This window comes from Wasmannia auropunctata, unplaced genomic scaffold, assembly GCF_000956235.1.
Source record: "Wasmannia auropunctata unplaced genomic scaffold, wasmannia.A_1.0 LD335713.1, whole genome shotgun sequence".
NCBI lineage: Eukaryota > Metazoa > Arthropoda > Insecta > Hymenoptera > Formicidae > Wasmannia > Wasmannia auropunctata.
Window position 1 is genome coordinate 359,035 of NW_012027177.1, and position 13,766 is coordinate 372,800.

The window sequence follows — 13,766 nt, forward strand, 5'->3', positions numbered from 1 at the left end:
GACGTGTGCTCTTCCGATCTATTCTTGTCGATATTTTATTTTGAAAAAATTATCAAACATACTTCCAATGTTAATAAATATGATATAAAAATCCCGATATAATATGTTTTCATGATTCCTCAAAAAAAAATCCTAAAAAACGACGAAAAAAAGGCCTTCAAAGTAGAAGACCCCCTTAAATTATTCCAATCTTTATGTATTATTTTTATGAATCTTTGATACTTATAATACTTATAGTAATTATAGCACAGAACAGAATCAAATGATGTATAATCAATAATTCGTACCGCAGAACAAAATCAAAGACCGTGAATGTGTTACCTGCCGCAAATATCTACATAGTTCTCTATGTGCACGATTTGTGGATATAGAGGCGCCACTGAACAGATGTTGCAGACGCCATAACTGCTGTCAGCTGTAAGTGCCATTTAAATCACTGGCGTTTTTAGTCTAACTAGTTTACCTCTGGCTTTTGCCTCTTATATTTTTTCAATTATAAAAGAAAAACACGGGAACACATCTATTCTCAGGTATGTATGTACACATCGTTGGGAGCTTTTTATAGACAAATTTCAAGCTTTGAGCAACACTGCAGTCAGCTGCTTTCGAATTTGCTATTTGTTGGTTAGGTCTCATATATTGTATACAAATACATTTTGCTTTATTAAATTATTCCATTTAAATCCCATGTGTTTCGTTTTTATCAACATGTACGTAATCCACAAAATGCGCTATACATTAAAAGTGGAAGTCAAAGCGCGGTGTATGTAATTTGGCAAATAATATATGATGTTGGGATTAAAAGAACTAACCTCGCGTAATCGGTCGGCAGCGTGGCATTTCATCTGTCAGGTATGATAATTATTTTCCGAGGCAGTAAAGTTTTTCGCATTGGCATTACTTTGTTATTTTTAAAAAGCTTTACTGCCTCGAAAAATAATTAATAATTGTCATACCTAACAGATGAAATGCCACGCTGCCGAGACCGATTGGAAGGTTAGCAAATGAAGGCATTGCTGTTTATGTGCAGTATTTTTTATTATATATAAATTTTCAGGTGGGTTTCTGACAGCACAACAACAATAAGACGACTTGGACGATGAAACGTAAAGCCACTGCTTATACGAGTGAACAACTGCGACAATCGGCAACTGGAAAGAAGCATCATTGGTCGGCTGGTTTATTGAAGTCGATAGAAGATCCTGAATGTAAAGTCAGAGAAGACGATAAAATAGTTGTCATCAAAGATAAATATCCTAAAGCGCAACTTCACTACTTGGTTTTACCAAAGGAAGATATTCCCTCTATATGGCACGTCAAGAAGGATCATCGAGATTTGCTAACGCATATGCATGAAGTTGCGTGTGATCTGGCGGAAGGCCATGCGGATCATGAATTCTTGTAAGTTTCAAATTAAAATAAAACAGTATTCACATGTTAATACTAGTAATACATGTAATAATACTAACAAGGAAAGGGAAATCAAGTGTCATCCTTCAATTTTGACGAATCAGAGGAGAGGATACTTGGATCCCTTTCCTTGCAAGTAAATAGCAACTAATTCTGTATTAAGCACATGATTATAAAATAAAAATGTACAAGCTATGTCTCTATAAATATATATAAAAGATAACATATAAATAGAATTATATGTGTAAAATAATACAGATAGAAATGACACATAGAACTGTGCTTACATATTTGAGAATTGTGTAGGAACATATTATAATTCTTCTTTTTAATTCTTGAGCAGCATGGGTTATCACGCAATGCCTAGTATGCAGAGGCTGCACCTACACGTAATAAGCACGGATTTTAATAGCCCTTGTCTTAAGACTAAGTATCATTGGAACTCCTTCACGACGCGATTCTTTTTGCACTCGCAAGGTTTGTATAATATATCGATACCAAATCTACGATACTTTTAAATTGCAATCTAAATAAAAAGGCATATTGACTTTTTAGATGTATGTAATCAGTTGCGCGTGGACGGCGAAATTAAAAAAATTTCTCGAGAGCTGTCCACAGACTATCTGAACACAAAACTAAAGTGTCACAAATGCTCGACGCAGCCGAAAAATATGCCGGATTTGAAGAGGCATTTATTAACACACATTGGTAAATGAAAGCGATGGAAAGCGGAATGTATAAATATGAAATTTTTGTAAATAATATTTGTAATTTATATAATATAAAACGTGAATTATCTCTAAAAAATAAATTAATTCTTTTTCAGTATCTTTGTGGCTCATTGAAAAGTTTGCAACCTTGAAACATTTAATATAATAATATAGCAAAAAAAAAAGAATATGTAACATTATTACACATACATCTAAAACACGATATAAAATTTTTACGTTGCATCAAAGATAGAAATTATTGTCCCTCATAATTATAACGTTATATATACCTATATTATGTATATCTCCTAGTATATGTATATATACCTATATTATGTAAGGAAACTTTCTGGGATGGGACATACAAAATTAATACAAGCGTGTTTATGCGATATTTCGGAAGATTTATTCTGAATAAATTTGATGTTATCCTTAATACATCTTGGCGCCTATAATATCAATTATACCCTAACTATTTACAAAGTCTTCTCGTAGATTGCGCGAGTGTATATTGAGTGTTTCTGTTTGTGTATGTGTGTGTATGCGTGTGTGTGTGCGTATTACGTGTAGAGTGTGTTACATTTAATCTGTATACATTTAGTAATACTGCAATCAATAGTTGAAACGTTTCTGCTGCATCTGAAACAGTAGGCTGAACATCGGCAAGGCCTTGCTGTTATTAACTTTGCGTTGTTTCGCAGATCGTAAACGATTTCGCAACGGTGTAAGAGTTCCGATTTTTTCTTTTTTCTTTTTTTTAAGTATACGTCCCCTCTGAAAAAACTTCTAGCCTAGCTTTAAATTAGTTATCTCTTCTCTTAGTGAACGTAGCGCCTTGGCGCGTGTCCCCTTTACGAGGTCCACGTCCAAATCGATTATTTCGCTATGATATAGTAGTAGTGAGAGGGGAGGGTCCGAAGCGTACGGACCGCAAGGGCGGCAGGAATCTCGGGAGCGGTGCCGAATGAAACGAGAGACTTCCGACAACGCTCCTTTGCCTCCTTCATTTTTTTTTTTTTTTTTCGGAAAATCAAAACGCGCCGTTGTGTTACTCCCCTAAGACGCGCGCGCACGTTCCCATCTGAAAGTTTGCAAGGCCTGCACGAAACATAGGACCTGCAAAGTTTCCGCGCGATGGAAACGACGCGCGATCCGTTCTCCCTATCTCGTATGTACAGAAAAAGGAAAAAAAAGACGAGATACGAGATCGGCGATCGGACTTGTGGTATACGTACTCTCTCTCCCCGGAAAAGAAGCACAACGTCGATGTGTGTGTGTGTGTATGTGTGTGTATGCGTGTGTGTGTGCGTGTATGTATGCGTGTGTGTGTGATATATTTACACATGCACGGAAATATATTCGTTTCTATGTCGAAAAATATATTCTTTTTTTCTTCTGTATGACTTCGCGCGATATATATATATATATACATACATATATATATATATATATATATATATATATGTATATAAACCAAAATTCCATGACACCACGTGCTTCGTTCACGGTAGACAGACTACGTTTGTGAAATCGAGACGCGATTCGCCAGAAGCGAGACTTTATAAAAACTAAGGGGACGCGAGCTCTTCTCTCCCTCGCGCGATCGGTTCTCACTAGAAAAAAGAAGTGGAGTCCGGCCGGGAAACGCGGCGACGGTGGTTGCTATCGCCCGCTCTCCGCATCTCGTCCGCCCGCACCGTACGCGGCCCGCCAAAAGCGGTCATTTTGAGCAAAGCCGCTGGGCAAGCGAGGACAATGCCGAGCCGTAGAGGAACGGATCAACATTTTTTCGAACATCGCACGGCGCAACGCGCGCCAACCACCGACCGCCCCGGCCATCCCCCGAATACCCTGTTTATGTCTGCGCCATGCGAGAGAGAGAGAGAGAGAATATATATGTATATATAAAGAGAGAGTAAAGCTTTTTCGTTTAGCGGAATCGCGAACGAGCCGTGCCGAGAGAATCAACGAGACTTAAATCTAAACGCAATTTTATCCTATGAACATTTATACAGTTTCTTCCCCCTAACTACGAACTCTATTCACATTATATAAATATTTTATATACATATATATATATATATCGTGTTATTTGTACCTATATATATAATATATATATATATATATATAATATTTTCGTACGTTTAATAATGTACAACTTTATATACACGATCGGACTACGGCTCGGTCGCGATATCACGGGTCGAATCGCGCCTCGATTTCCTTTTCTCCTGGCCTTAATCAACGCGGTAGTACGTATTCGCAATAAACGTGTATACCTAAAAACAGCTAAGTCTAACGACAATAGTTGACGTATAATATAGAATATATATAATATATATATATGTACGCAGTAACGTAGCAACAACGCAGTGGTGACGGTAGTAATAGTAATAGTAGTAATAGCGCTATATTCTCTAGGTAAATATATAGTAAATATATAGTCGCGGAGATAGTTAACTAGTCTGTAATCTCTATGTACGAACGACGCGGTCCTCGGCTGCCGCGGTTATTTAAAAAGAGAGAGAAAAAAAAGGAAACAAGAAAAAAAACGAGAATAAATTAATTCGAGGCAACTAACGGTAGAAATAAATTAACGAAGCGCGGGACCGTGCTTTAATTAAATACCTAATTTATACATATGCGAGGAAAATGAATACTCGTAATACTCGTGCCGCGTCGTCGCCCGGTCGCGGCCGGGCAATAATTACGCGGGGAGGTGGGCGATAATAATTTTCGCTCGAACGCTATAAATCATAATATATATTATATCTACCGTAAAAATGATAATTCGCGCCGGTGACAACGATATAACGAATCGGCGATGACACGTTCGAGAGCGAATTTTACTATAGCGCCTCTTAAAGCTATCGAAAACGAGTCTATTTTATTTAGTCTAGAGTTCCTTTCTCGGGCGTGTAAAAGTCTTTACGCGGGAGGGGCAAAACGAAGCTCCTCGTTTCCTCGTGCCCTCGTTTCTCCACCGCTTCCCACTTCGTAACGAAACGTGCGAAGGGGAGTGGTGCGAGCTCTGCCGATCTCTCCCCTTTCCTTCGATATTTCGTCGCCTACAACAACCCCTCCCCCCTCCCCTCCCCTCCTCCGAGAGTTCGCACGCTCGGGTCCGCGAGGGCCAGGACGACGAGAAGCGTAATTAAAGCGAGCGAAAAACGCCGTGGTGGAGGACAACGATACTTTCCCTTTTATTCTACTTACGTATATCTACTATGGTACAGAGTGCTTTTACGCGGCCTGCTCTTCGCGTTTTATGGTATTTACAGAGAATTTTCGCGAGAGAGGGGGGTGGGTCGAGAATATACGAAATACGCGGGGAAGAACGAGGGGAAGGGGAGAGGGTGACGATGAACAACGTGACGAAGAATACTGTACACCGCGAAGAGAGCAAAGATCGCCCGGAACGTCGCGAGATTCCGGGGATCCTTTACAGGCGACGTAAAACGGTTTCGTTAAAGCTGCGTAGTGTGTGTGTTCTCGTTTGTCCTCCACGGCGTTTTTCGCTTTCTTTCTCCTCCCCCCCCCCCTCTATTTTTTTGGCTAATCACGGCTAAATTGACGTCTAAACTTGCGCGGCGGCGTTGCCCGACGCGGCCGCGCGCGCGCGCGCGCGGTTTTTAATTTCACCTAAATACGCGTCGCGTTTTTCTCTATCGCGCGTGTGTGTAATATGTGTGTGTGTGTGGAATTGGACTACACTTAGGAATAAAGTACTACAATAGCGCCGTGCGAAGCGTGTTTTGCGCGACCAAGAGCGCCTCCGGGCGGGAGGGATCCTTCCTGGGACACGATCCGGTCTCTTGCTGATTATTTTTTTCCGTTTTGTTTTTGTTCCTTCTTTTTCTTTCCTCCCCCGAAAAGCCGATTCGCGTGAAAATTTCTGCTCGTGTTGCGTGGGATCCGGGATTATGCATATCGCGAGAATTGTAAACATCGAAATTTACGGGTGCGTGAACTGTTATTTTTCTTTGCCCCGCAGGGACGACCTCGATCTCACGCGAGTTACGTCACACGGCAACAGGCGCGCTGCGAACACGCAGCCGAAGCCTTGGCTAAAAATTTCTCTAATCCTCCGTCTTTTCGGTAATTTTTTTTTCCTTTTTTTTCATTTCGCGCACGCATTCGTGCGGAATCTCGCGCGCGGATGATGCGATTTATACTTCTGTAAAAGGATCGTCAATAAATAGCGAACGTAAGTGATAATGGGACACCGCGCGACGTGGTGAATTCTCGACGACGGAGGTCGCGTTCCGGAATTTTTTTTTTTTACCTAATGAATTGTCTGCCTATAAACTGTACAGTGTGCGCGCGCGACTCGGAGCGCGCCGCGATACAAGTCTACTTAGTCTAACTTTTTACAATGGGCTAACACGTGAACAATCGATTCTCGCCAGCTCCTATCTCGGATCGGGAAACGCAGATCCGGCCTGAGCGCGATCGCCACTCGCGAACTTTACCACTCGTTATGTGTTCTGTCTTTTTGGATCTCTCCCGTTTTAAGCGGTTGTCATATCCTGCAGGCCGTAACAGTGGACTCGCGTCTCCTCGATTGCTCTGCACCACTCCAGTGCGAAACCCTCGGGATCTTCGAGATAGTACGTCCTATTTGGCTGTAAGCACAACGAAGATAGAAGTTTAGATGTAATTCTATACGTGTGCTTAAAAATTTCTTCATTCTTACGGGAATTAAATACAGAAAACGTCCGAGACGTCAAAAGGGTACGGATTTTGATCCTCGTCTATCCCTTGTCGAAAAGGCTTGAAAGCATCGGACGTCCAACAATTTATTTTAACAGTATTCCAAAAACACTTACCGTGTGGACGAAGAAGATCTTGAAATTCTTTGGCTCGACCCTCAGCTCTGGACTCCAGGGTATCTCACCCTTGAGCACATTATTGAAGGGATCGACGTAGTACAGGTGCGGCCCGGTGGTAAGAAGGAGCATTCTCCGCCTGGCGAACAGGCCCTTCCTCTTGTTGACGAAGCCCTGCTTTAGTATGAGATTGCCCTCGACGAAGGAATGCCACTGATTCGTGGTGCGCTGCTTCTCCAGCCGCATCCTGATCTGTTCTGGCGTCAAATTGGCGATGTTGGCGCCGCTGTCGGATCGGTTGTTGGTACACCTTCTCAGTGGCTTGTCCACGCTTGCGATGATCTCGTTGAAGAACGCGTTAACGGCGCGTTGCTCAGCGCCGGTGGTGTCGTTGTCATCATCGGTGTCTTCGGTGCCCAGCCAGAGGAGCCTGGTGAGTTGCTTCTGGTCCAGACCGGGCTCAAGATTATCAGGTACCCTGTATTGCGACCTCAGCTCCTCACGTTCCGACGTGCCGGGCAGATACGGATAAATCGGCGGCGGTGTCTGCTCGTGAAGGGTCTCGAAGTCGACGCCCTCGAAGAAGGGATGCGCCCGGATGCTGGGATAACCAGCGCCGTGCTCGTCCAGAGCGCCCAGCCGTTGCGTCGGCTCCAAAACGAGAAGCTGATTGACGAACGACCTGGCGAGCTCGCAGAAACCGTCCGGTATATCGTACTCGAGTTTCAGGATCTTCTGGAACATGACGTACTCGCTCCTCGAGCGGAAAGGCGGCAGGCCGGCGACCATCTGGTAGACGAGGCAGCCCAGGGCCCAGAGATCGGACGCTCTGCTCACCCTATTGTTGGTCAGTAGCTCCGGTGACACGTACTGCGCGGTACCGACGAAGGAGCCGCTGCGTTCCCTGAAACGCTGCTGCTGTTGAGCGTCCGCGTCCGCGGGCGTCTCCGGGTCGTCCTTGAGGATCTTGGCGCAGCCGAAGTCGGTAATGAGCACGTGCATCTTCTCGTCCAGCAGGATGTTCTCCGGCTTGAGGTCACGGTGAATGATACCGAGCCCGTGCAAGTACTCGAGACCGCGCAGGATCTCGGCCGAGTAGAACTTGGTGCATTCGATGTCGAAGGAGCCCACCTTGTTGATGTGCGGCAGGAGCTCGCCGTTCTTGGCGTACGACATGACGAAGTATAGTCTCTCCGCGTCCTGGAAGGTGCAGAACAGTCGCACGAACGAGTGCTTGGCGTCCGCGAGCATGTTCAGCACCTCCTTCTCGCGCTTCACGTACTCGGTCTTCTTCTGCTTGATTATATGACTCTTATCGCACACCTTGATCGCGTACTCCTTGCTGGTGTGGATATCCTTGGCAAGGTAAACCTGCCGGATTAAACAATCGTGGATTCGTTATCCTTGTTTCTGTATTTCTTATACATTATTATATCATAAAATTACAATTATTATATTAAAAAATTGAGAGAGAGCAAAGTTCTCACGTTCATTTATTACATAATAAAAAGAAAAATATTCTTTCTGTTAAACAAGTGAAAAAATATGAAGAAACTTACGGTGGAAAAGCTTCCTTCGCCGATCACCTTGCCGAAGATGAAGTCCTTCGGGGTACGCTTGTGCGTCGGTGGGTTGGTGAGGGACGGGTTCGTGGTCGGTGGAACCCGAGGCGCCAAGGTGCTAGGAGACGCTACCACACCGTTGTTCACGTCGTTCGTCGGTGGAGACATTTTGGACACCGGCCCCTCCACCGTTACTGCCGGCTGTGGCGAAACGGTAAGCGCCTGGTTCGCCACACGCTGTAAAAAAAAGAAGATGCACGACTCGTCAGGCACGCTGTCCGTGATCATCTGGCGACATTCTACACGCTATACTTCGCCGCGCGTCGATAACGAAATCGCTAAACAGGATCTACAAGGCCTTGTCGGCCTCACAACTTTCTGCCCCGATAGCGTTATAAAAATTGATAAAGTGTCGAGTCAGAAGTGTCACGCGAGACCGAAAATAAACGGTCGTCTCGCTTCTATAATCGATGATATGAACCTAAAATTGAGGTAGGTCCAAAATCCCTCGATCGTTTTCTAAATTTAGGTAAAAGAAAAAAAAGAGCGACCGCGGGATCCGAGACGTTTAGGACGACCCGCCGCCCTTCTCCGCTCAGGGCGGGGGGGGGGAATGTCCGTTCACGGGGCACTCTCATTATCCTTTCCGCTCCGGAAGACGCGAGAGACGCTCGCTCGCTTGGAGGAGGAGGCGGAGGAGGTGGCACGGACCTCCCGTGTCCGGCACTTAACTCCTCTCATCCGCCAACGGTCGTCCGGTACCAGGAAATCACGTACCGGAAGCGTGACGTCATCGCGACCAGGCCGGCACGTGGACGCGTCGTGCGGGTCAGAGGATGACGACGACGACGACGACGACGACGACGACGACGACGACGAAGAGAGCGGGAGGAGGAAGCGGCGTTCACGCGCGTCCTCGCGCCACGCAGAAAAGTAGCATTCACGCGAGCACGAGCCGGCCCACACGCACTTGGAAGATCAAGGCTGCGCGCGGCCGAAGTCCAAAGTTTACGAGGTTAATCACGCGCGCTTTAATGAGCCGCGCGCACGTTTTCGCTATTTACATTATACTTTGCTTTGCGGAAGCACATCCTCTTTCGACATGCAAATATATATGTATACACACACAAAAAAATATGCATATATATGTATACGGAGCATATTGTAATCGCTAGTTAGACAAGTTGCCGCTTGACATCTCCTGAATACGGAACGGCCTTAATTATGAGAGAATTCGAAGGATCCACCGGGGACCAGAAGACGACGGATTCGTATCCGTTAACAAGATCGCGCGAGATGCAAAATCGGAGGGAACAGGAACGACGAGAGACTCCACGGGACGAGACGGGCAAGAACGTTTTCCCCGGGCGGATTTCCCTCGTTACAACGGAAGAGATTATTGTATGGGCCACCTCCCTCCCGAGACGGCGGTGCGTAATTGCGACCCGTTTTGCGAGCAGACGCTTTTTATAATGCGCCAAACGACTGGGTGTGTGCTCTCTCACGCGCGCGCGCGCGCGCGCTCTGGTTCCTCCTATTCACGTAACAGAAGAAAAAAAAAATACGCAAAGGGATCGGTACTGGAGCGGTAAAAGGCATTATAGCGCGATACAGGTTGAGCAACAGATGTTCCACCTGGTACCTGCTCGGTAATCTTGCCGGGGGGTTGAAGACGATTAAATACTACGTTTAGAAAGAGGTATGAAATTCAATGGTCGAAGGGTGATGCCGAAAACCGGCACCGCGCGGCGAGAAAGTGCCGAGAGCTCGAGTGTTTCCGCTGGAGAGAGAGAGAAAAAGAGAGAAAAAAAAGGGGAGGAGGGATCATCACGAGATCGCGGGAGTCCCCGACTAGATAAATGTCGCTCTTTCGTGCGCGGTTCTAATCGTCCCTCGTTTCCGGCTCGAAAGACTCGAAAGATCGGAGGTCTCTTCTTTCCGCTGTCATAATCATTGCACTTCCGCCGAAAGAAAAAAAAAAGAGGAAACGCCGGAGACGCTTTGTGTACGAAGGATCGCAACAGGTTTCCCGCCTCCTGCGATGCGACGAAGGATCGCGCGCGCGATCCTTCGTCGCATCCTCCTCTCTTTCAATAGTCTTCATTGACAACCGAAGATATTGATGAATACGTCAATCACTGAATCTGATCTTTGCGCTTTGAAGGCAAAGATAGGCGGTAGGCTCGCTCCGGGAACCCCGAACCAAATTTTGATTTGGGTTTCTTTAACGAATTTACAATCGTTCTAACACGCGCGCGATTTTTTTTCGGTTTATAAAATATCCAAATTATATACGTCAATGGCAAAATTTGCAATAATTAAAATTTCATTAGTTTGCGCGAGGTTTCCAACGATGGAAACTTTTTCCGATTCAAAAGCTATAATCGGCTGCTGGCGACGTATTAATTAAGGGAAAAATCCCAACCAACCCGGTTTTTATCCGTGGCTGTCTCGCGCACAAAACATCTGTCGTACGATAAACATAAAAAAAAAAGGTCCAAACATCGCCCAAGCTCATCCATGTATAATCCTTGGTTGTACAATCGTGTCATTAATCTTCGTGGATATCTTATCGAGACCAAATAATGATTGAATAATTATGTCTACTCTACTGGAAACCATGGCGTGATGGATGACGTAAAGCCGCGACTGGCGCGACAACGTTATGCGCAGCTTGTTGAATCCAGCTTTTACGATTATTTGCGACAGATGTTCGACAAGAAGAAGAAACACTACCCGCGCGCGCTGCGCTCGCGGAATCTTCTTAAGTCGCGCGCGCGCGCGCGCGACGAGATTCGATATACGCAATAACAATAATCGCGGACGACTGAGCAGCGCTCGGGGAGCGATATAACGAGAGAGAGAGAGAGAGAGAGAGAAAGAGAGAGAGAGGCAAAACGCGGATCGAATAATTAACTGCTCCGTGAGCGGAATTAATCTCGATGTTGTGTACCGCGATGTTTTCGCAACTGTTTTTCCCGAGCCCGGGAAATGATTTTGGGCGAGAATTACATTAAAGCCGACGGCGATATAAACGGCGCGGCGGACTCTGTATGCTCGAATCGGGACGGTACCTCCTATGTTTTATACCACCGGATTTTCTTGCGGCCCGTCGTAATTTCGGGCCACCGCGCCTCCAATAAAAATAAACCTCCCCCCCCACCCCCGTGACCCACCCCTCCCACGAAAATCGTAAAAATCCAGAGACGGACGGGCGGCCCCGCGAAAAACACGAGCGAGCGTTGTTTGTACAACGGCTGAATTAAGTTTTATCACTTCATCGGGCGTTCTCGGCTTTTACGATTTTCCCGAGCCGCCGTAATGAAACGCTTCGCATTTGTTGGGAACGGAATGACGAACGGCGATGACCAACGGCAACGAATACCGTATTCTTCTCGCGAGCGAGAGAGAGAAACGTTCCTTTAACTTCAAGCGTGTACTCTCTCTAAAATTTAAGATATGCAATACACAAAAAACTTAAAAAAAAAAGATATTAGAATGTAAATAGTATAATTATGAAATTGTCAAAATAAACATGACATTTATACGTTTTTATGTCAGAAGAAAATATTGTTTTAAAATTTCTCATCATAAAATAAAAAATTGACGAACAATTAAACAATAAAGATATATGCTTCAAAATGATAGCAAATAAATGTAATAAATATCGAAAAGTAATCAAGAAAGAAAACGACGGAACTCTTGCTGATTGAATACAAATAAACGTGGCGTCAAGAGCGTCTCTCTCTCTCAAAGATATTAATTGATTCCCGTAGAATCAATATAATAGACGGAATAAAAGAGAAATGTCGGGGAAAAGGATAAATCGTCGCGCGAGGAAGCGTCCGATTAACGGCGGCGAGCGAAAGAAATCTAATAAAAAATATCCGGTCGTGCGTTGTACAAGTTATAACGGTGTGAGAAAGGGGGAGAAAGAGAGAGAGAGAGAGAGCACGAGAAGGGGAGGGGGGAGAAAAATAAAATGAGCGCGAACGATAAAAGCGGGCCGGCGGCGAAAAGCCGCAGGTACGGTAAATAGCGGCGAGATAGGAGCGATAAATACGCAACGCCCCAATTTCGTGCCATTCGTCCCGTCCCGTCTCCGTTCGTCCATCGATCACACTTTTACCGGAGGAAGAAGGGGGACAACGACAAGCGGCCGAACGAGGGGGAGGAGGGGGGAAGCGCGGTACGCTCTCTGGGACACTCGTGGCGTATACTCAATGAAGGAGGGCGAGGTGAACAAGAGCTACCGACGTCACGGAAAATCCACTGAAAACTGGTCGAAAATTTCACGCCCGTCTTAAAAACGCCCTCCATAAGTTCTTGCCTCCAAAAGACCACCCTGATAGCTCGAGGAACGATCTACGTGCTCTCTCTGTCTCTCTTTCTCTCTCTCTCTCTCTCTCTTTCTCTCTCTCTACGTCATTCCACGATCATTCCGAAGTCCTCCTTCTGCGATCTAGAAAGGGAGAACGAGAGCAACAACACACACCGAAGTAGGGGAATTGCCAGCTGACCCAGACCGATTATCGAGCCGGGGGGTACCGGCGCGGCACGGCGGCGGCGGATCTATCGTCTTCGCGGAGGGCGAAAACGCGCGTCCGCTGGCGCTCCGCACAGCGGTGGGCCCTTTCCATTCCTTTCCTCTCTTTATCTACCTTTTCTCGTTCTTCTTCCCAGGCCGGTTACGAGGCGGGCCCCACGGCGTCAACCATCCGTGTCAGGCCGTCGACCTCGTCGACGGAACGTTCGCCCGAGAATCGCCGCGGTCCTATACTCCCGAGCTCTCTTTCTCGTTCCCTCTCGCCACGACTACTCGCGCCTTGCCCCGCGTTAGCTTATTTATTTGCTTATCTATTCCTCGTCGTCCCTTTGCCTCTCTCTCTCTCTCTCTCTCTCTCCCCCTCCCCCTCGCGCGCGTCTTTGCCGACGAGACTTGTGAGGTATTAACCACCGGATATACCGGGCATTTCGCAAACGCGCCGAGAGGCGCCTCGCCTCTCGATATCCTCGGTTATCGAGGAGGGGGATTCCTCCTCTCGCTAGAAATAATCGATACACGGACGACAGTCCCGCCGTGGAATGACCTGGGAAGGATTTGCTTAGATCGCAGATATATATAGGTGTGCGATCCGCGCGGGACACAGGAATGGCGGGCGGGAGGTTTCGCTCAAGTATTTGATAAGCAATCGACGGTATTTGAATTTCGGCCGTGAAGCAAAGGCCTTCTCCCCCCCCCCCCTCCTCCGAGT

General features: G+C 46.1%; 2 protein-coding genes across 4 annotated transcripts in view; one reads left to right on the forward strand and one right to left on the reverse strand.

Annotated features, from left to right (window-relative positions):
• The first annotated feature begins 365 nt into the window (after positions 1 to 365).
• On the forward strand, positions 366 to 3,090 carry LOC105456314 (aprataxin). 2 transcript variants are annotated; one of them, XM_011700263.1, is made up of 4 exons: positions 366 to 530; positions 1,058 to 1,401; positions 1,754 to 1,887; positions 1,966 to 3,090. In XM_011700263.1, the coding sequence occupies exons 2-4, from the start codon at positions 1,100 to 1,102 to the stop codon at positions 2,124 to 2,126; spliced, it is 597 nt and encodes a 198-aa protein (XP_011698565.1). In that variant the 5' UTR covers positions 366 to 530; positions 1,058 to 1,099; the 3' UTR covers positions 2,127 to 3,090. The 2 variants fall into 2 exon arrangements, with proteins under 2 accessions (XP_011698565.1, XP_011698566.1); XM_011700264.1 differs by lacking the exon at positions 366 to 530 and adding an exon at positions 603 to 763.
• Positions 3,091 to 6,233: 3,143 nt separating this feature from the next.
• Positions 6,234 to 13,766, reverse strand: part of LOC105456316 (3-phosphoinositide-dependent protein kinase 1) — a 154,687-nt gene continuing 147,154 nt past the window's right edge. For both annotated transcript variants that reach the window (XM_011700266.1, XM_011700265.1), the window contains 3 exons: positions 8,509 to 8,748; positions 6,950 to 8,320; positions 6,234 to 6,745 (listed from right to left, as the gene is read on the reverse strand). In XM_011700266.1, coding sequence (XP_011698568.1) covers positions 6,632 to 6,745; positions 6,950 to 8,320; positions 8,509 to 8,679 — 1,656 coding nt within the window. In that variant the 5' untranslated portion in view covers positions 8,680 to 8,748 and the 3' untranslated portion in view covers positions 6,234 to 6,631. The remainder of the gene's footprint in view (positions 6,746 to 6,949; positions 8,321 to 8,508; positions 8,749 to 13,766) is intronic.